The sequence below is a fragment of the Rhinolophus sinicus genome, linkage group LG13, assembly GCF_036562045.2.
Source record: "Rhinolophus sinicus isolate RSC01 linkage group LG13, ASM3656204v1, whole genome shotgun sequence".
Classification (NCBI taxonomy): domain Eukaryota; kingdom Metazoa; phylum Chordata; class Mammalia; order Chiroptera; family Rhinolophidae; genus Rhinolophus; species Rhinolophus sinicus.
The window spans coordinates 16500095-16521160 of NC_133762.1; the positions used below are offsets into that span (position 1 = coordinate 16500095).

Sequence of the window (21066 nt, forward strand, 5' to 3'; positions counted from 1 at the left end):
ATACTGAAATATTTATGGATAATTTTTTAATTTGGCACATTCACTGAAGTCTTTCTAGAATAGAAAGTGAAAAACTACACACAGCCTTATATGTATAGGAAGCAGATAATAACCTGGGATCGGCGATTCAGCAGGCTAGTATATATGCACTAAATGACTTAAATCATATTCGTGAACTCCCCAAAGTAAAATATTGTAATGATGTAGGAATACTTTTCCTGTGATTCCCCAATTGATGTAGATGATGTTGGATCTGCCGGCAGTTTCTCGTGTGGGCCGGATGGTGTCTCGTGAGACTGAAGAATGGAAACACGGACCCAAGAGAGGCAAAGAGTTTTAAAAAGAGGATAGTTTATTGAAAGCAAAGAGTCAGAGCTCCCAAGCGGGAGGGGGTCCCAAGTGGGGGTGCGCTGTGATTGAGGCAAAAGCTCTTTTATACCTTTTTATACCTTCCCTTGCCTGCTTGGGGAAGGGGAGCTGTTTGAAGAAGGGAACTGTTTGAAGGGAACTGCAACCTTCTAATGAAATTCGTCTACCAGGTTTGTTCTGCTTCCCATCCTAAAGGAATTAGCAAAGCAACCCATCTTATCTATCAGATCTGTTCCATTGGTCAGGCCAAAAGGAATTTTATGATTAACTTCAAGGCCTTGTTTTGTCCTAGAGCGGGGAATGATGTCAAAACATGGAGTTTTAGACTATGGCTGTCTTTTGTTTATTCCACCAGGGACCTCCCTGTCTCCCTAGAGACATGCTAGCTAACCTGTCTCAGTAACTTCTAGAACATATGTACAGTAACCTATTTTATTTTTTATTTATTTTATTTATTTATTTTTAAGATTTTTATTGGGGAAAGGGAACAGGACTTTATTGGGGAACAGTGTGGACTTGCAGGAATTTTTTCCCAGTCAAGTTGTTCTTTCAATCTTAGTGGTGGAGGGTGCCGTTCAGCTTCAAGTTGTTCTCCTTTCAGTCTTAGTTGTGGAGGGCGCAGCTCAGCTCCACGTCCAGTTGCTGTTGCTAGTTGCAGGGGGCACAACCCACCATCCCTTGCAGGACTTGAGGAATTGAACTGGAAACCTTATGGTTGAGAGCCCACTGGCACATGTGGGAATCGAACCGGCAGCCTTCAGAGTCAGGAGCACGGAGCTCTAACCGCCTGAGCCACAGGTCCAGCCCCTACAGTAACCTATTTTAAAAAGAGAACAATCTAGAGACACAGACATGGCTCACACATCTGGCCACTGGAGTCAGCAGCTTTTCTTACTGTTCATTTGTTCTGGGTTTTCTAAAATGGATGATTACTTTTCAAATCAATTAAAAAGTGCTAAAAGGTAACATATGCAACAGAGAGAGAGAGAGAGAGAGAGAAACAAAAATCCTAGTTTCTGTCATGTTTTCCCAGGTCTTTGAGACTGGAGGCATTCTTTCTGACGACCAATTCATGTTGGATTGCTCTGCTCACATACTACTGTATTTTTCCCCCTGAAACACAGTATCGAAACCATGCAGTAACATGAACAAACAGCTGATGTGGACAAGACTCCTACCAAGCCAGGGACCCCGTGAAAGAACATCATGGTTTTTCCCAGTTATACTAAAAAGCAGAAGAATTACTGATACTTTTTACACATAATAATCATAACAGTGAAGCGAGCATCACAGCACAGCTGTAGGGGAGGGGGGAGAAGGGGGGAGGGGACAGGCTTCTAAGTGAGGCAGTGGGACGCCCACCTGAGCCAGGTCCTGGCCCTGCCTACGCCGTCCTTACCCCCTGCTGCTGTTTCCTCATGTGTTACATGGATGGAGTTGTTACAAGGGATACAAGGAAAAATATATGTGAACTTCCAGGAAGAGACCTTGGCAGTTAAGTGTGCAGAAATGTCAGCGACTTTAGTATGTCACAATGAAGTGGGGGGATATTACACTTGGTTTTTCTAAAAACTGTGATCCATAAAATAACTTCAGTGCTTGTATAAAAATGCCAAGTGCTAGTTATAAATACTGTTTAAAGACAAACACAACAATTCTATTTTATAAACTATTAGATGATGAATGTCTATATTAGAAAAAAGAAAATTTAACAAAATAAACATTCTATGTCCTTCCGTTATTATGCTGGTGAAAAATTACCTTCACCTACATATCAGTTCCCAGACCTCGAGCCCTGAAAACCACAGAATCTGTCTAAGTGATCACAACACACCTCCATCCCTGACTCCCCGCCACCTCCAAGCGTGCTTGCTGCTAGGAGCACCCACGAGCGACCTCTTTCCCTGTCAAGAGTCGCAGCCACACCCACGCCTGCGTCCAGGGCACAGGACTCACGCTTCGTTGTCAGAGCTACTGCTCATCCTAAGAAGCTGAGCTTCTGCTCCGTATCCTCTGTGACATCTGGATGGGGCTCCACGCCGTGGCTCACGCCGAGAGGGCCTGCAGGGTCCAGAACGAGAGAACTTGGAACTAGAGCACAACCCTTACTCTTTATTTACCACCTGCAACACTTTGATTTAGCATGTGGAATTACAGAAACTCCCACAGTTTTGAAGTTTTACCATGTTATCCGAACTAATCTCAAAATACGCAGGGTCCCCACCTCCTCTCTCTGAATTACTGACTCCACAACTTTCCACAGCCTGAGCCTGCCTGCTGTCTCACTTTTAAAGAATTATTTGAAAATGTAAAAAGGCAAAGTCTGAAACCAAGCATTCAAGGTCTTACTAATGAATGAATTGAAGCAGCCTGTAGTTGCAAATAAAACATCACACAGGACTGTTTTCTGTAAGAGGTCCCCCCAAACACTTAGATGTGGGTATTTTAATAATCCTCACAAAGTAGGTTTTAATCGTTAAAACAAATCATAGTGATACATTTTTATATAAAAGAAACTTACCAGTAATCGGAAATAAAGCTGTGAGAAAAGGTGGGAGCTCAGTTACTAATGCACACGTTCCCTCCAGGTGAAATCTGGGGGAGAACTACCGATGCAAACAGCTTAGGTGAGTCTGTGTTGTGGGAATCCGGTTACATGAAGCTTGTAAACAGACAATACACGTGTGTGTTGAGGGGGGATGGACCAGTGCTCACCCTCCCGCAGGGCTGGGTCCCACTTACAGGAGGGGGCATGACAGGCCCTGGGGCCGACTCCACTGCAGCTTGTTCTGGGTGTGCTTGGGGGGTGAGGGGGGATGGACACCCACATACAAATTCGCCAAGCTGCACGCTTGGTGAGTTACAGCTGATTTCTGACAATCTGCAGAGCGCATGGGCACACGTGCTGAAGTCACAGGGCAAGACTGGTAAACGAGCGACCACCTAGCCTCCGTCTTGGGTTTCCCGCTCCCCTCTTGGCACAGCCAGTACGCCAGGCGAAGGCCCCGCCCTAACTTGGACAGCTCACCTGCTGCTCTCTTCTGCCAACATCTGTCACTGCTGAAACACTGTCTCATCAAAACAACCTACCTGAGAAGTCACATTTTTACTATTATACAGTGTTTCCCCAAATATAAGACCTAGCCAGACAATCAGTTCTAATGCATGTTTTGGAGCAAAAATTAATCTAAGATCTGGTCTTATATATACAATACAATATAATACTGAGTCTTACATTAATTTTTGCTACAAAGGACGCATTACAGCTGATTGTCCAGCTAGGTCTTATTTTCGGGGAAACACAGTATCAAGTCCAAATTATTCCACCTTCAAGCCTCTCTGCCAAGTCACTGCTGGGGCACCGACCGCAGCACTGTGCCGGGGACCAGGAAGACCTGCCTCTCATTTTCGTCAGTCCTTCATCTTTAATCAAAACCCTTCAGGAGTGAGTTGTACGTGTTTCCCCGAAAATAAGACCTAGCCAGACAATCAGCTCTAATGTGTCTTTTGGAGCAAAAATTAATATAAGACCCAGCATTATATCATTATATTATATATTATATTTTATACATTATTGTATTATATTTTATTTTATATTACACATTATATTATATTATGTATTACATTAAAGACCCGGTCTTATATTATAGTAAAATAAGACCGGGTCTTACATTTATTTTTGCTCCAAAAGATGCATTAGAGCTGATTGTCCGGCTAGGTCTTATTTTCGGGGAAACACGGTAGGAACAGATACAGAGCGTAGTTCCTATTCCCAAGAAGCAGAACACCCAACAGAGGAACAGTGCCGATCCCCTTACCCACCCTAATAACACGAGGACTACCACACGGAGGACAGGGGGGCAGAGGACACAGCTCTGCAGCCAGACCCATGAGGTCCCCCACAGAGCAGCTCCCACAGCAACAGCACTTTCGGGTGAGTGAAGAGCAGGGTCGCTGTCTCTGCAGTAGGTGTTGTATCCTCCCCTTGTCACTGGGAACCACAGGACGAGCACAGGCTGGGATGCGGTGGGAAAAGGGTACAGTTCGGGCCGCTGCACAATGGCAGCCAGGGCCAGGAAGAGTGAGGGCCTGTGTGTCAGATGCAGGAGTCAGAGCTCACATGGGCAGGCACGGGGAGGCCAAGGAGGTTCTCACCTCCGGAGCGATTTGCAGGATGCGGGTTAAGGCTGAAGGAAGTGCAGGCAGAGGCCCAGCAACATGCAGTCCAGCCAGTGCAGCCTTCTCCCCACAGCTGCAAAACGCCCGCCATGAGAGCAAACTCTCCGGGGTACCGCCATGGCACACAGCACAGCGGTACATACACACTGTCCACTGCAGCCGAAACAGAGCTGCCTGTCTCCAGACCGCTGAGATTCCCAGGACAGCTGACCCTCAAACAACGCCCAGCTTAGGGGTGGAACAACGCCCAGCTTAGGGGTGCCCACACCCACCCCCCGTTGAAAATCTGCATATACATTTTGAGTGTCCCCCCCACCAAATTAGCTACAGTCTCAAAATTTCATCAGATTCCAAAGTATATGAACTTGTGAAAAAAACAAAAATTTAATTCCATATACACAAAACTCAAGTGTTACTGGTAAGATTTTCTAAAATGGATCTAAAACTTGACATCTCCCACATCCAGAATCTTATAGCCTTAAGATACTTCATGCAAACACTCTGTGGACAATTTCCACGTTGAGCAAATCCTGACATACAAGTGTACACAGCCCCCAGCACCGGCACCTGGGGTCCAGCCCTGCTCCTTCCTCAGAGCAGCCTTTGAAAGCCCAGACCAGCTCCCAGCAAGCCTCTGGCAAGAAGGCCCACCTCACTCAGTAAAAACAGACGCCTGCCTGACAACACAAGAATGCTGAGGTGTCCGAAATGACACGACAGCAGCTGCAGGGTCCAGCTGTTAATAGCTGAAGGCAGAAGACTGCTCAGGGTCCTGAGTGTCGAGTCCACTCCTCGACTTCCAGGGGGCCACTCAGCTCCCGTCTAGAGGGCCGGCTGACCACCACTCCCCTGTTCTGGCTGACACATGAATTTCCGGAATGTCGCCCACAATTGTAAACCTTCTTCCCAGGGACTCTGCCCGGGGCTAGCCCCTTCACCTCCTCCCTCCCTGTGACCAACAGCAATGCAAATTCTTTCAAAACAACTGCTGTCCTTTTACTTCTCCAAACTCTCTGTAATAAAAGGACCCCAGGACCTGGTCCTTTTTCTGGCCAGCATATGGCTCAATAAACCCTTTTTTTAATCCCCAGGAAAGCTTCCGGCCATGAAAGTGATGAACACGCCTTTCCCCCACGATCACCTTTTACACAGGCAGGAATTACATTAATCCCGTGATCTGTCTGATAGTGTTGCTCAAATATTAAAAATATTTATATTTATACAGTCTCACAACTTATTTGTTGAGGAAAACAGACTAAATGACTTAAAATAAGATAACCTGTGAAAGCTCTCTCCTCCCTGGAGTTTATCTAAAAGTAAACAATTTACAGGCATTACCTCTTTCAGTATTAAAAGAAGCCATCAAAACCTAAGAGAACTTTAACTCTCAGGGGACTTTAATTATTCTCAGTTTAAGGACAGAATGACAGGGCAGGCCGAGTGACAGGATGAATCAGAAAGCTTGGTGAGGTCCAGACTGCTAGAACTCCCTAGGTCCTGTTCTCCAGAGGTACAGGTGGGAAGGGACAGGGGACAGGAGGGTGGTCTGGAAAGCCCAGGGCCCTCCCTTCACCAGCCCACCCACCGACTAGAAGTAAACAAGCCGGGACAACTGCTGGGAAGGCCAAGGGCAAGGGGCCCCGGTCCCTGCAAAGGAAAGTGCCCGCAGACTCCTGTCTGTCCCCAGACCCAGTGCTCCCCGGGCTCTCTGCAGTTACCTGGAACGAGCCCCACCATGTTGCTGAGGGAGCCAGTGCCACAGCGCAGATTTAGGAACGACAGACCGGCTGCAGGTCTAGGGCCTCCATCACTTCCGAGTAGATGCAGGGAGCCGAAACGAGGATGTTGCCGAGCTTCCACGCCAAGTCCTTGTACACTTTTCTTTGAATTCTTCAAGACACTAATCTGCGCGCTGGAAGGCTGGGAAGCCTGCTGCAGCAGTGGGGTCCGGATGTACTGCGCTTCCTTCAGATCGTTGCCTCCACAGCACTCTGTGCAGAGCCCACCTCCAAGACCTCGCTCAGGCAGCACTGCGAGCAATGATTTTTAAGAGCGATTCATATCTCAGGTAAGAACAGAACAACAAAATTTCATAACACCTACTTGTTTCAAATTATGAATTGTGAAAATAATGTAGATGGAATGTTTTGTCAACACCCACCACACCCACAAGGATGCCAGGTTCAGAAGGAAAAAAAAAATGCAGTTAAATTTGAAATTCAATTATATCCATCCAGAAGTTTGTAATTTATAGCAGCACTACATTCAAATGAACTTGAGATACCTGGAACTTAAACACCATTAAAGTATGAATTCAATACTAGTAAAAATTGTCAAAACCTAGAAAGTCAACATTTTAGGATTAAAATGATCTTGAATATAGGTCTGCCTTAACAGGGCTATGTCCACATATGGCAAAATCATTGAACGTAAATATGGTAAGAGAGCAGGCATGTCTAAAAAATCATTCTAATATCAACCTCTCTTTGAATATTTCAAGTGTTGCATGTCTTTTTTTTTCAATCTTTAAAGCAAAAAAAATTTGAAATTGAGGTAAATAAATACTAAGAAATTACTCAATATTTATTTGAAATTCAAATGTGAGTGGTGTTCTATATTTCATCTGGCGACCCCACACCCACCACACACAAAAATGCCAGCAGCCACCCATCCGTCTGCTGCTCTGGATCTTCTGATGTACAGATTTCAGGCAAAGACAGTATCAGCAAAACCGTCTCACCCAACAGAACACATTGTGACAAACACGGTATTGTAACAAATGCAGAATCTGACTCCGCCTACAGTTGGGAGTGGGAGGAGCCGCCACCCCAATACCCGCTTTTGAACTTACCGGCTGTGCCACCTTTCCAGACCTTCAGCAGTAAAAAGTACACGTCTTACCTGCTTCCCAACTGCCTTCAGGAATAAAGAGAAATACCCTCTGGGCCAGTCAATAAAGAGCAGTGTACCTTCACCTCACCATGGGGAAAATACTTTGCAGAGGTCTTACTCTTCCTAGAACTACACACACATCTTTTGCAATTTTATTCTTACTCCATGTAATTTTTTCTAAATAATGGTTTACCTCACATAAAATGGTAACGTTTTACAAAACACCTGATAAATCGTTGGGGAAAAAAGATGAACACATGAGCTCACAGAGACTGACACAAGGACTGAAACATGGCAATTTCCATAATAACATAATTTTGTTATCACAAAGTTTATCCTTGTTTTCCCCTCACAGTCCTCTGGATTTCTAACATACCCCACTCACACAACTGGCAATGGAGCTGGGAGAGGATTTCCCAGGAATGAAAACAAATGACCACAAATGAATCTCAGCTTCTTACACAAACTGTGTGAAAGGTGGGGCTTTATACAAAGGCTCGTCCAATTTATGGTGAGGACACCTCATCTTCACCACCAGGATTTTGGAGCTGAATGTTCCATCACTAGGACAGTCCAATTATTACATTTTTACCACCTTTCGGTTTCAGAGTCTTTGTTAGGTTTTGGTCCACAGCCAGTTAACAGCCAGAGGGGCGAAGTGCTAATGAGGTAGAATTTAATCCTGGATAAGCCACTTGGTTCTGAAGCTAGTCTACACCCCTAGTCCAGGCCAAGTACCTGACACTTCGGGTCACTGGCTACAAATGGAGTTGTGTTTGGGTGCTTCGACGTCTGCTTACCAGAAGGCCTGGAACCACACATGCTCCGCGTGGATCTGAAAGCCACCTTCCACCCAGGAGCCACAGTGACGTTTCATCACTATGTCAATACCATCATTCTATCTCCAGAAGGCAAACTCGGACTATACATAGGGTATGTTTTATTTTCTACTAAATACGATCACTTATTTTTAACTTTGCCTCATTTTGAAAATGTATTCCGTACGCAAAGGGTCGTTTTTTGTTTTTTGTTTTAGTAAAAATAGCTACAACCTTTTTACAGGCATCACTGGCCAGTCACAACCTCAGTTTGGCTTCACCACATTTTACGGCACATTGGGACTGAGCAGTTATTTTGTTCCAAATCGCTTATCAATGTGTGAGGAAGTAGACAGGATTCAAAGCAGGACTGCACGGCCAAAGTCCTCCGTTCTCTACTGCACAACAAACGCAGCTCTGACAGTTCCCAAGGGAGCAATATTCTTCAGCACGTGACACGTTGCTAAGTAACCTTTGCCCCAAATGACGTAACCACTAACTGTGGGGTAACCCTGCCCGTTGCCACCGGTGGGCACGTAACCGTCTGTAAGGCCTAATGTTCACTGGTAATTTGGCCGTGAGCCTAACACTCCCTTCACACTGGACACAGTCACTGCCCATGACTGACCACGGACTGACCAGTCGCAATGCCACTTGACGCTGCTCCTTCCCAAACCCGCACCAGACCAACCGGGAGCAGCCAGCCCAGGTCTCACCATTGGCGTCCGGGGGTCAGCAGAGCAGGAAGCCACGACCGCGGGGTGACACCTGCGTCCTGTGGTTTGTCAGACTCCGCAGCTGGGGCCACGTGCCAAGGGGAATGTCCTTTCCACCGGGGACAGTAATTCGCGTGCACGACGCAGTGGGAAAGGGCCCCACGCCACACCGCCGCCGGAGGAAGGAACCGCTTCTCGCCGAGATGACCTGCGTCCTTCCGAGACACGCAGACGAGTCTTTCTCAAGCACTTGAGAGGCTGCCGCGTACACACACTCCTGGGCTCGACGAAGCCCGGCCCGCGGGACCGGCGCGCGGGACACGTCTGTACCCGACACGCAGAGCGGCCGTCTGCGCCTGGAACCGCAAGCACCGGACCTTCGCGGCCGGAGTCTCGCCCCAGGGACGAGCCGGCACCGGCGGCCTCGGGAGCGGAAGCCGGCACCGCCCAAGTCCCGGTCCCCGACGGCCGGCTCCGGTCCGAGCTCGGCCGCGAGTTCGCAGTTGTTCGCACGACTCGGACTCCGCTGGTTTTCCGGTGGCAACGAGCTCAACACCCAGAACGGAACCGTTTCCCGGAGCCGCCACTTGGCCGAAACGCGCGAAGGCGACGACGACAGGACGTGACTGACGGGAGGACCGGCCGCAGGCGACCCCCACTCGCGCGCAGGGCACCCAGGACCCGGGCGCGCCCTCTGCCGCCGGCGGACGCCTCGCCCCGCGGCCCCTCCGCGTCCCCGAGGCGCGGCGGCCGCCGTCCTGCGCCGCGGCCACCTCCCGCCGGGCCGGGGACGCCCTCACCTCGCCAGCGCTCGGCGCGCCGGCCCAGGAACCGCAAGCGTCTCCCGCTCGGCCGGCGGCGGGCGCGGCGCGTCAGGAGGGAGACGGGCCCGCGGGCGTCGGCAACCGGCGCGGGCAGCGAGCGCCGCGGGGGACCCACCGGGCCCGGCCCGACACGCGGGGAAGGGAGGGAGGCGGACAGGAGCGAAGCGCCGAGGGCGGCCGCGGGTCCCCCCCTTCCGGGCTCGGCCCGCGCGCCCCCTGAGCCCCTCGGCGCCCCTCGCCCGCGCGGTCCGTCGGCGCCGCCATAAACCGCCGCCGCCTCACCTCGTCTGCGCGCGCGACGCCCCCACTGCGCCTGCGCCCGGCGCTTAAAGGGGCAACGGCCGTTGTCCGGTGGGCCCCGACCGCCGCGCCGCGGGCCTGGCCCTTTCCTGGGTCCGATCGCGGCCGGTCGACTGACACCAGGCGCCTCGGAGAGAGGAGAGGCTCGTGCCCTGCACTCGGCGGGGATGCGGGGGTCAAAGGGCAGCCGAGGGAGGAGCATCACTTCCGCGCCCCACCGCGAGCCGCGACCCCTCGGAGAGCTCGCTAAGCAGGGCCTGCCGCTGTTTAAGAGACGCGCCAGGGAGGGGCCGGCAGGTGAGAAGACATGAAAACACTGCGTGATGCACAGCCACGCGGCGGTGGCTGATGTGGCTTGGGCGGCGCCGGAGGGGCGCTGGGGACAGGCCCCTGCCCGCCCGGCCCGGCCCACCCGCTGTCGCTGGGCCTCCGCTGACCGCCACCTCCCACACCTGCGTCTCGCACACGTCTCACCTCTTTTCTGGGCCCCAGAAGACGCGCTGGGCACAGGCCCGGCAAACGCCCTCACACACAGCGAGCTGTGAGCCAGAACAGTGTTGCGCAGCTGCTTTGTCCAGAACGGACAGTGAAGACGGCAGATGACACCGAGTGCCAGCTCAGTGTAATCTGAAGGAACGAGAGGCACTGCTGTAAAGGTCTGGTTCCTAGATATTGACTGCAAACAAAAGGACTTCGGGGGGGGGGCTGCAATTCAGTACGTGCCGCCGCAGTGAGTTGTCTGCAATCTGGGGGAACAAAGCAGAGGAAGTGGGGGGCGCAGTTACAGTCGGGAGAACCTCTTGTAGGGCTTTCGCTACTCACGCGCTGAGAGCTCCTCCTGCCGACCCTCCCAACCGGTCTGAGCTGAAGTCTCATTAATTTTGACATGGGGCGTGGTGGGGTTTGCAAGGGGGCAAACTGGTCAAATTTATTTGGGTCATACTTTTTCAGTGATATGCAAAGGAGTGATGTGCGGATGTGAGCCCCTAGCTGCACAGGAGGAAGGAGAAGGAAGCTGGCTGCAGCGTGGCCTCTGGGTGGCAGTGGGTTAGAAGACAGCCAGAGGGGCGGGGGTATGCGCACGTCCCACACAGAAGGTCCCACACAGAAGGTCCCGCGCAAGGCGTGCCCACTTGGTTCATCTCCAGGTGCGTCAGGGCGCCCTGGTGAAGCCGGCCAGCCTAAGCTCTGGTGCCCTGTGGGACACCCCTTGGCAGGCCGAGCCTTGACTGTTGACCATAGACTTGATCTCAGGGTAGGGAAATTGTCGGACAGCATCAGGCTTTGGGACGCTCCTGACCAGGCAGGACCCTGCATAGGCTGCCTGATGGGCCCTCACACGTGACAGTTGAGGTACCTCTGTGGGACATCAGTCTGGGTGGTGGTGTTTTCAGAGTACAGCACTAAGACTTCCTTTGGTTCGGGTAACCCTTTTTTTAAGTTTCTCTTTATTGTGGTGATACATAGGTGACAAAATTTACCATTTTAACCATTATTAATTTTACAGTTCAGTGGCATTAAGTACGTTCTCATGGTTGTGCAACCATCACCACCGTCAATCTCCAGAAGTTTTTTTCATCATCCGAAACTAAAACTGTACCAAGAACCTCTGAAACTGACCAAGATGGAGGGACTGGTGATGGACTTGCTCTCATGCCTGAAACAACCAAGAAATGGACAAAATATGTCATAGAACAATGGATATTATGTAGCAAAGCTCAGTGACCCCTGTGTAATGAGAATCCAATGGGTTGCCCCATCTTACTGCTATGGGATTTTCCAGGTACAGTGCAGACAGGAAACCCAGCAGAGCCTGGAGAACTCCCTGAGTTGAGGAAACCAAACAGAATGAGGTCACTGCAGCCAGCAGTCACAGAGCAGCGTGCTGGTGTGAAAGAGCTTGGAGACTGCAGCAGGTACTCAGCAGAGCACTCATCAGCACATGCGTGAGAGGGGACACCCAGGCCCAGGAATAACCACCGGAAATGATGGACTGATTGCAGTCGCACAGGCAGAAGTGTGGTGCCGCTTCCCACCAGCCAGACTGGGAAACCTGACAGTGCAGAGGACACAGAGGGTCTTTCACAGGCGTCAGGAATAAATAATTAGCCCCACACTGGTCACTGCTCAAACCCCACCTAACAAATCAAAGACAGACGTGAAAGGATCAAACTGTTCCTAGTAACTGTGTCCCAGAACAAAGCCCAAGAATATTTATAAGAATACAAAATTTTCGGCACTCAACAAGATAGAATTCAGTGTCTGGCATCCGATCTAAAATTGTCAGACATACAAAGAAGGATGAAACTCCTACTCATAATGAGGAGAAAAATCAGTCAAGTGAAACTGACCCAGAACTGACACTGACCTCAGTTCCAGTGAACAAACACACTGCAATGTGCACAGCGGGCTCCTGTGCTGGTCTGTAGCAATTGTAGCACAGTGGTAAGTGCGGGCAACCAAACCCCCCTCAGCACAGAAGGGGCACGGGAATAGCATTTATACAAGGTTAAAACGGCTCACCTGCACAGGGCCTCACATGACCGGAGGCTGCAGCCCTGGAGCTGCCCTGGGTGGGTCAGTGGGTGGGGTGAGGGAACGTGACCCTGGTCCACCACCAGGTACCTCTGTAGACTTTATGACACTGTGCACTTAGGCTGCACTCCAGTTATAAAAAAAAATTTCAACAATAACGTGACCTGAGCTTACTTTTAACTTTTTTACTGTATAAACTTTTTAATTTTTTTAACTTTTTGGCTTTTTGGTAATAACACTTAGCTTGCAACACATTGTACAGCTGTACAAAACTACTTTCTTTGTCTCCTTATTAGATGTTGCATGATGGGGGGGTCTCTGCTCCCATGTCAGGCAGGAGGTGCTGCCAAAGCCACCCTCAGTCCCTGACGCAGAGGACATGGAGGGTGCGTGGACAGCAGTCCCTGGGCAGCCCCCCTCACACTGACATCTCCAGTGGATGGACAGTCTCACACCCACTGTTAGTGTCCTGGGCTTCCTTGCCCACAGGCCCACGAAACACCATTTGGCCAGGAGCTGGCTGGTGGGTCCCCAATGGGTGGCCTGATACCGGGCCCTCTCTCCTGCCTCTGACAAGCATAAAATTAGCCAGGAAGCATCCGCCTCGGGGGCCCAGCGTCGCCACAGCTCAGCTGCGGTGTCGCAGGTCCAACCCAGGTCCTCTGGAAAGGGAACAGATACCTCATCCTCATTTAAGGCATTTGTACCCCAGAGAGAATTCACAAGTGTTCAGATGTGGGTATCAGAGTGGCCCTGCTCTTTGTACTGCCCTGGTGACAGCAGTTTGACATTGGGTTGGAAATACTGTTGAACTCAGCTACAGTCTTATAAAGAGGTTGGGAAGGGATTGATGCAAACAATTCCTCAACTTAGAACAAACCACCTGAATAAGAAGTGAGCAACACACAGGAACAGAAGGGCCCAATGGTTAATTTCACACATCCAGTTGGTCAGGCCATGGCGCCCAGATGTTAAGGCAACAGCAGTGACAAGATTGCTATGAGCGTGTTTTTGCACATAATTAACATTTAAATCGGTCAACTTTGAGTAAAGAAAATTATCCTCCATAATGTGTGTGTGGGGGGGGGCAGATTCTGCCTTCAGATGTCCCTACAGCATGAACCTTACTAGGTCCCCAGTCTGCCCTGCCAATTTCAGACCGAGGACCCACAGTCACACAAGCCAGCTCGTGAAAGTAAAGCTAGCTAGCTATCATCTATCTATCTATCTATCTATCTATCTATCATCTATTTATCTACCTCCCTATTTCTATCATCAATCATCTACTGATTCTATTTCTCTGCAGAACCCTAATACAGGGCCCTTACAAAGAAGTGGAGTCATACTAGGGTCCAGAGGTCTGTCCACAGGACACCTGGGGTGGAAAAGCCCTGAGGAGCTGACACCACATTTCTGAGCATGTAGATCCCACAGTTCAAGGGTCCCGTCTCCCTTAGCCAGCCGCTCAGCTACTCCTCACTGTTTCTTGTGACTTACAAAAGGAAAAGCTTGACGGAAGAACAGGAGAGGGTAGCAGCCTCGGAGAAGTGGGGCCCGTCAGGGAAGAGCAAACCCCGGAACTTCTGGCTACAGCATTGGTGGACCAGACCAGTCACTAGGGGAGGTGGCAGTAGCAGAAATACGCATTCTGTGGGCACCAGGTGGGTGGCAGCTAGACTTGGATGCAGACAGGAGGGCCCTGGGTGGCACCTCCAAACCCAGGGCTCAGCTACCGTGTTTCCCTGAAAATAAGACCGGGTCTTATATTAATTTTTGCTCCAAAAGACGCATTAGGGCTTATGTTCAGGGGATGTCATCCTGAAAAATCATGATGGGGCTTATTTTCCAGTTAGGTCTTATTTTCGGGGAAACACGATAGCAGCTGAGTCAGACATCAGGTGGCTGGTGACCCGCCAGGAGCAGGCATGGTAGGTAGTAGAAGTCTCAGAACCAGGCATGATGGGTAGTACAAGCAGGGAGGTGCAAGGGAGGGGAAGCAGGTTCCACGATGCTCCCAGAGTGTCAGGGAGGGTACGTGACGTGGGGTCTGGGTTCCCCCTCCCTCCTTCATTAGCATGTGCTGTGGACCCTTTTTAGAGAAGGAAACTGAGACACCCAGGCTGGAAGTGACCTGCGGAAGGTCCACAGATATGAGAACGGCCAGCTCAAGCCCAGAGCGCTGCCACCTGTGCCTCTGCACAGAAACCAGGAGACCCCATGAGGGGGACCTCGACCAACACCCCTAACTCGCATCCGTGTGTCTCCCTCAGATCTGGTTGCAGCCCCGTCCAGACACACTTTCTGGGTCCACCCCCATCCCTACAGAGCCACCCATCCTACAAAGCACACATCCTGTGCTTGGCTAAATGTCCCCTTAGGGTCTCCAAGGCTCTGCATTTGGCTGGCAAGGAGCCACTAGGGACGCTTTGCTGGGAAGGGTACACCTGGACATGCTCAAAGGTGCTGGGCATCTGCCCAAGGCCAGAGTTCTGACCCTGAACCTCACCAGACAAGGGTGAAGATCCCATGACACGTTCCACTTAAAGGGCTTTGGTGCTGGAACAATCTTTGAAGGTCCCCAATCCTGACCCTGGGCTCTAACATGCAGGGAGCAGCCCCTTCCCCCATGCCACTGGCCACCCAGGGGCACCATGACACTGCTGAAAGCTGACCCAGGGCACCTCCAGCATGATTGGGGGGGTGGAGATGGCATTTAAGGCAGAGCGCTGTGGGCAGTGAGTGGGCCTTGGGGCCTGAAGCCGACCAGCCACATCGGGATCCCTCGCACCAAGGCCTCTGGGACACCTTCCCAGGAACCCTGAGCTGCGGGGAGGGCGGGGGTGTCCGTCCACACGTTTCAGAACAGCCTGGTCCCCACTGCAGTGAACACACAAGCTCCTTGTACCGTGAGCAAACAACATACCAAGAGGCTAGTTGCTCAGGACCTCAGTGGTGCAAACAGGTCCCTAGCTGTGACCGCTCTGAGTGTCATATTCAGGGAAAAGATGTGGGTTCCTAATGTGGAGTCAGGGCCAGGCCTGAGAGGGAAGTGTACACCCACCTACTGCCCAGGATGGCGGCTCGGCAGCCTGTTAGCTCTCTCGGTGACAGAGACGGCGGCCCCACAACACACGGCTCCGTCACAGTCAGAGTGGACTTTTATTAGGAAATCTCCCTGCAAACACACCGAGAAACGCTGTGCTGTGGGTTCAACGCATTTCCTGAGGAAGGAGGGTCACAGTATCAGAGCTGCCAGGGGACAGAGCTGGTGAGCGGCGAGGGCTCGGTGCTGCGCGGCCAGCACTCCCCCAGCAACAAGACTGAGCCATTGCGATCAGCACACAACGCGACACGAGAAACACCCGGGCACACACCACTGCGCTACACATACAGAAGTCACGGCCACAATGCTGCCGGCTGTTCTCCGTGCCTGAAACAAGGGGCCACAGGGATAAAGAAAAAGGAACCAGAAACCTTCCTTTCCATCGGACCAAGGGGAGAATGTCCCCACATTATCAAAATTCCTGTTACAAAATACTTTTTTAAAAATTCCAGTAGTAAAAGAATAAATAACAAAATATATAAAAAATAACTTGGTTGCATCAAAATTATAACTGGAAGTTACAGCAAGAGTTTTCTGTGTGGCCTGTCTCATAGTCACATAGTTTTGCTTACATTTTGTTTCTTTCTCATGGTGTCCTGGTGTGGGGTCTAGTTGAAATAGTATAAAATTAATAAATAAAAATGTCAAATAAATAGCAAACATTAACATAAGAGGTTGTGAATATAAATACTTACATCTTGACAAAATTAAATAATTTACAGAATAATTGAACTAACTACTTTCTTCCAGGAAGAGCAATTTCTCTACTTTTAAATACTAACTTGGAATTGCAGTCACAATCAATTTTGACTCTATTTACATGTAGGAACGTTGTGTTTTTAACACATCAAATTAAAATTTACCTTTTTTCGCATCTTGACTAGATCTAAAAAGAAGTGAAACCTTGGTGGTATCCCATTAGGAATGTGCCCCCGACCTCGCTGGTGCTGTCCTCGCTTCGGCTGTGACACAGTAATTCGGCAGTGAGGGTCACAAGCCTGGGTGGGCACGCAAAGAGCCAGAGGCCCTAGCATGGACCCGACCTGGGTCTAAAGGCCACGGCCCCAGGAGGGGCCTGACCCCAGGCCGCACGTGTCTGCAGGCTCGGGGGTTCCACTGCCCAGTCTCCTGGGCTACAATGCACAGGCAACGCTGACTTTCAGGGTCATCCCAGCTGCAACCCCTGGAGCTGACATTCCTAACATCCCTGGAACAGTACCTTTTTCCATCTTCACACTTAACTGAATTGAGGGAAAACAGAAAGCACAGTGCCGCGTTGGCCTGGCTGAGCAGATGCCGGGCTGTGCCCCAGCCCACCCAGCCCGACAGACAGGAATACTGTGGCTGCAAACTCCAAAACTTCCCTGAGACCTTGTCCATCAGCTTCCCCTGGAGACTTCGAGCTGCTCTTCGGGTTATTTCCAGGAAACAAAAATAAGTCAGTTTGTGTATCTTGGCAGCCCACACACGCACGGGAGGCCGAGGCCCCCAGCCTGGCAAGCGCAGAGGAACATACTGGGTTGCAGGTGCCCAAGGCCACCCCAGGCTGCCAGGCTGTCTCTGTGAGCGGGGACTCTCCACCGGGAAGGCAGGGCGAGGGAGGTAAATGCTGGAGCCAAGTGGGGTGCTCTGGGCACCCCCAATCCGCGAGGCCAGGCCTAGACCTGGATGCCACGCACGGCCTGCTTGATGCTGTCCAGGAGGTCCTTGTCCCCGGGGTCCTGCTTGGAGCACATGTCGGTGAGGGTGCTCACATAGGCGTCGAAGTTCTGCTCGCAAATGGGCTCCTGGAGTAAGAAGTGGCTTAGCCAGTCCTGACCAGGCTGTGGCCCCATGATCCCAGAGATAAGGGGCCACAGTGGGAAACAGCAGATGTACCCCCAGGCCACCTGCACCCCCACACAGCCTACACCTCCAGGCCACCTGCACCCCCCGAGGCCACCTGCACCCCCCGAGGCCACCTGCACCCCCCCAGGCCACCTGCACCCCCCCAGGCCACCTGCACCCCCAGGCCACCTGCACCCCCCCATGCCACCTGCACCCCCCAGGCCACCTGCACCCCCACGCCATCTGCACCCCCAGGCCACCTGTATCCACCCCACGCCACTTGTACCCCCCAGGCCACCTGCACCCCCCAGGCCACCTGCACCCCCACACCACCTGCACCCCCAGGCCACCTCCCCCCAGGCCACCTATATCCACCCCATGCCACCTGCAACCCCCACGCCATCTGCACCCCCACGCCACTTGTACCCCCCAGGCCACCTGTACCCCCCAGGCCACCTGCACCCCCACACCGCCTGCACCCCCACGCCACCTGCATCCCCCATGCCACCTGCACCCCCCACGCCACCTGCACCACCCAGGCCACCTGTATCCACCACTGCCACCTGCACCCCCAGGCCACCTGTATCCACCCCAGGCCACCTGCATCCCCCATGCCACCTGCACCCCCCCACGCCACCTGCACCACCCAGGCCACCTGTATCCACCACTGCCACCTGCACCCCCAGGCCACCTGTATCCACCCCAGGCCACCTGCACCCCCACGCCGTCTGCACCCCCCACGCCACCTGCACCCCCCAGGCCACTTGAGGCCGCCCCACAGGTGCAGGGGCAGCGCTTGGGCCGAAGCAGCACACAGTCCCAGTTGTGCCCAGTGAGCACAAGGACTAACCCCCCGCCCGCCCACTGAGCCCGTCCTTGGCCGCCTACCATGTGTGGAAGGCGGATGTTGGCAAGACTCTGGATCAGGGCCTGGCTCAGGCCCGACAGCTCCAGAAACAGGGCTTCGTTCTGCTCCTCGATGAGCCTGTTCTCATCCTCGATGGTCTTCAGGCTCCTCTCCATGGACGAGATCTGCACGGACAGATGGACAGACATGGGAGGCCCAGCCCATGTCCTCCCTGGCGCAGCGGGCACGCTCATTGTGCCCCATCCCACGTCTCAGAGCAAGTGAGGAGGCGGGGGCACTACCACAGTGACGGCTGGTCCTGCCCTGGTCCCCAGGTGGAGGCGGGGACATGGTGACTGAGTCAGGGGCTCCCACAGGGCTGGGGAGAGGCCCAAAATCCAAGCTCAAATCCTGGCCCCCCCAGCAGCCATGCTCCATATTCCGTGTCTCTAATGGGAATGCCTTGTGGGATGTCCGGCTGCCTCTGGGTCCCCCCAGAAAGACCAACGGGGTGCCTAACACAGCCGAGTGTAGCTGTCCAGCCCTGCCCTGGAGTTCCCAGCACAGACACACCTGCTCTAGACCCGCAAGCAAGAGTCCCAGAGAGAAGCCCAAACGCCTCTACCAAGGGGGCTCTAGGGCCCCACAGTGGGATCCCACAGGATGGTGACAAGGCTGGCGGCCGAGGCAGTCCTGCCTACTCTGGATGGCCCAGGTCACCAGGGTCGATAGCCCTGAACCGAGGTCCACAGCCAGTGCAGGAAGGGTGGGCAGCCTGCCCTGCCACCTGGACTGGAGAAGACGTGCTTGGAGGGCAGCCCCCAGCTGGACTATGGCTGGAAGGAGCCTGGGGCGGACGCAGTTCAGTGTCTGCCACACAGTGAGCTGTGCCCTGTGTGGAATGGGCAGCCGCCTTTTAGGGGGCTGTGGACCAGGTAGCGTGCTTTCCTCTGACCACGTGGCTCTGGGATCTGTGTCTAACGAACATCACGCTTCTGTCACCCGGTGACAAGCCTTTGGCTTTAAAAGTGTTGAGTATGGGTTGGGGGATCTGTCTTCTCTTTGAGCCTCTCTGAGCCTTTCTGCAGAGCCCATGACCCAAAGCTCCCTCAAGGGGAAAGGGGTCCATGCAAAAGGATGCTGGTGAGTAATCTGTCTTTAAACAGGTGGGCGTTGGCAAATACCGAACCATCCGAGGTACTGGCCCACAGTTCTGACTGTGGGAGGGCCCTTGGGCTTTGAGAAGGGCAGGGTCAGGGGACAGAGGGTGGCAGGCACACAGCCATGTGTCTCGGCGCTGAGTCGCTGGACACTCCCTCTCTGCTTCTACTGCCTGTGAACTTGGGGGGACACTACACAGCACAGCCCTCCTGAGCTCCATGGGCTGAGGCTGTTCTTACACAGGTTTCTGAGGAACGGGGCCAGCATCACAGCCTGTTAGCTGGCAGAAGCGTAGCATAACACATCACACTGCAGCCTCTGGACAGAAGCCCCACCACCTTCCCATGGTCCTCTCTGCCCTCAAATACTGCAGGGCCTGATCACCTCCTTGTCCCCTTGTCCCTACAGCCATAAGGACTTGACTGTGTGTGCGCCCAGCTCAGCTCTGGCCCCCACTCAGCAGCTGAGGGTGGGCGAGGGTCGTCTTTTCCAAAGACTTTTACAGCTTTGTTCTGACTACAGGTGTTCCCTTTGGGAAGCAGAGACATGACACATCCACTCAGAGTGCATTGTGAGCCCATCACTCCGCAAGAGCAGCTCCTTCTGGCTGAGACATCTGTGCTAATCGCTTTCTTTCTAGAAGCGCATTCTTACAACAACCACATGGAGTTGGTTGCGACTGCTGTGTCCATTTTACTGGGAGGACACACTGATTAAGAGGTTGGCCAGGTCACTTCGCCAGAATGTAGCCGTGAAGGAATGGAAGCCGGCTGCAGCCAGGCTCTTAGAACACGCACAGAGCTACAGCTCCCACTGCCAGGACGAGTGGCGCCCCGGGACGACTCGTGCCAACAGCCACCAGCACCAGGCGCGAGCGCTGGCACAGCTACCAACCCTGATGGCAGAGCGCACAGCAGACTCTGCTCCCACCCCACAGGAGGAGGCCAACGGCCAAGGACACGAGGACTTCCTCAGGCTGGACCCAGCGCTCCACCCACCTGGGACTGCAGCTGCACCATGGCGGCCTCCATCTCCGAGTTGGACTCATTCAGGTCCCGAATCTCCTGGTTGAGCTGCTTGATCTCCTCGTCGTTCTCCAGCACTGCCCCAGGGAGAAACCCGGTGGCACGCTCCCTCCAACCCAGTCCCGCAGGTGGGGTGAGCGGAGGCCTGGGTTCTAGATGGATCTAGGGGCCCCTCCCAGCAGAGGCCCCAGGCCCAGTTTCCCAGCTCCCCTACGTGGGTGGCTCTAAGCCCACATTTCATGCTGGGAAAGTGGTCTTAGAGTCTACAAGCCGTGTCTGCGGTTTGCCTCCTAGCCCTGGGTCATTGGTGGCAAAGTATAAATCTCCTTGGCAGGTATTAATTGCTGAGATAAAAATGGAAGTTTCTTCAGAGGGTGCTGGGTTTTCTCAGCGTCCTGCTTCACTGTGACTGAGTGAGTTCACAGCTCCACAAACCCTGAGAGCACTCACCAATGCCCGGGTTAGGGCAG

At 52.7% G+C, this 21066-nt stretch overlaps 2 protein-coding genes and 1 long non-coding RNA gene across 22 annotated transcripts in view; 1 reads left to right on the forward strand and 2 right to left on the reverse strand.

The window, feature by feature from the left end:
- Positions 1 to 331: 331 nt before the first annotated feature.
- Positions 332 to 10714, reverse strand: PCMTD2 (protein-L-isoaspartate (D-aspartate) O-methyltransferase domain containing 2). 16 transcript variants are annotated; one of them, XM_074317756.1, is made up of 4 exons: positions 10081 to 10304; positions 6267 to 6578; positions 2326 to 2430; positions 332 to 1186 (listed from the first exon to the last, which is right to left on the reverse strand). In XM_074317756.1, the coding sequence occupies exons 1-3, from the start codon at positions 10298 to 10300 to the stop codon at positions 2348 to 2350; spliced, it is 615 nt and encodes a 204-aa protein (XP_074173857.1). In that variant the 5' UTR covers positions 10301 to 10304; the 3' UTR covers positions 332 to 1186; positions 2326 to 2347. The 16 variants fall into 16 exon arrangements, 3 of the variants coding, with proteins under 3 accessions (XP_074173857.1, XP_074173858.1, XP_074173856.1); XM_074317757.1 differs by having other exon boundaries at positions 332 to 1482; XR_012491285.1 differs by lacking the exon at positions 10081 to 10304 and adding an exon at positions 10573 to 10714 and having other exon boundaries at positions 332 to 2430.
- Positions 10616 to 12788, forward strand: LOC141568225 (uncharacterized). Its single transcript, XR_012491290.1, has 2 exons — positions 10616 to 10754; positions 11606 to 12788. It is a non-coding gene; the product is annotated as an uncharacterized LOC141568225 (long non-coding RNA).
- Positions 12789 to 15773: 2985 nt separating this feature from the next.
- The window catches only part of MYT1 (myelin transcription factor 1), a 56753-nt gene continuing 51460 nt past the window's right edge, over positions 15774 to 21066 (reverse strand). For all 5 annotated transcript variants that reach the window (XM_019753447.2, XM_019753448.2, XM_019753442.2 and 2 more), the window contains 3 exons: positions 20570 to 20673; positions 18452 to 18595; positions 15774 to 17523 (listed from right to left, as the gene is read on the reverse strand). In XM_019753447.2, coding sequence (XP_019609006.2) covers positions 17395 to 17523; positions 18452 to 18595; positions 20570 to 20673 — 377 coding nt within the window. In that variant the 3' untranslated portion in view covers positions 15774 to 17394. The remainder of the gene's footprint in view (positions 17524 to 18451; positions 18596 to 20569; positions 20674 to 21066) is intronic.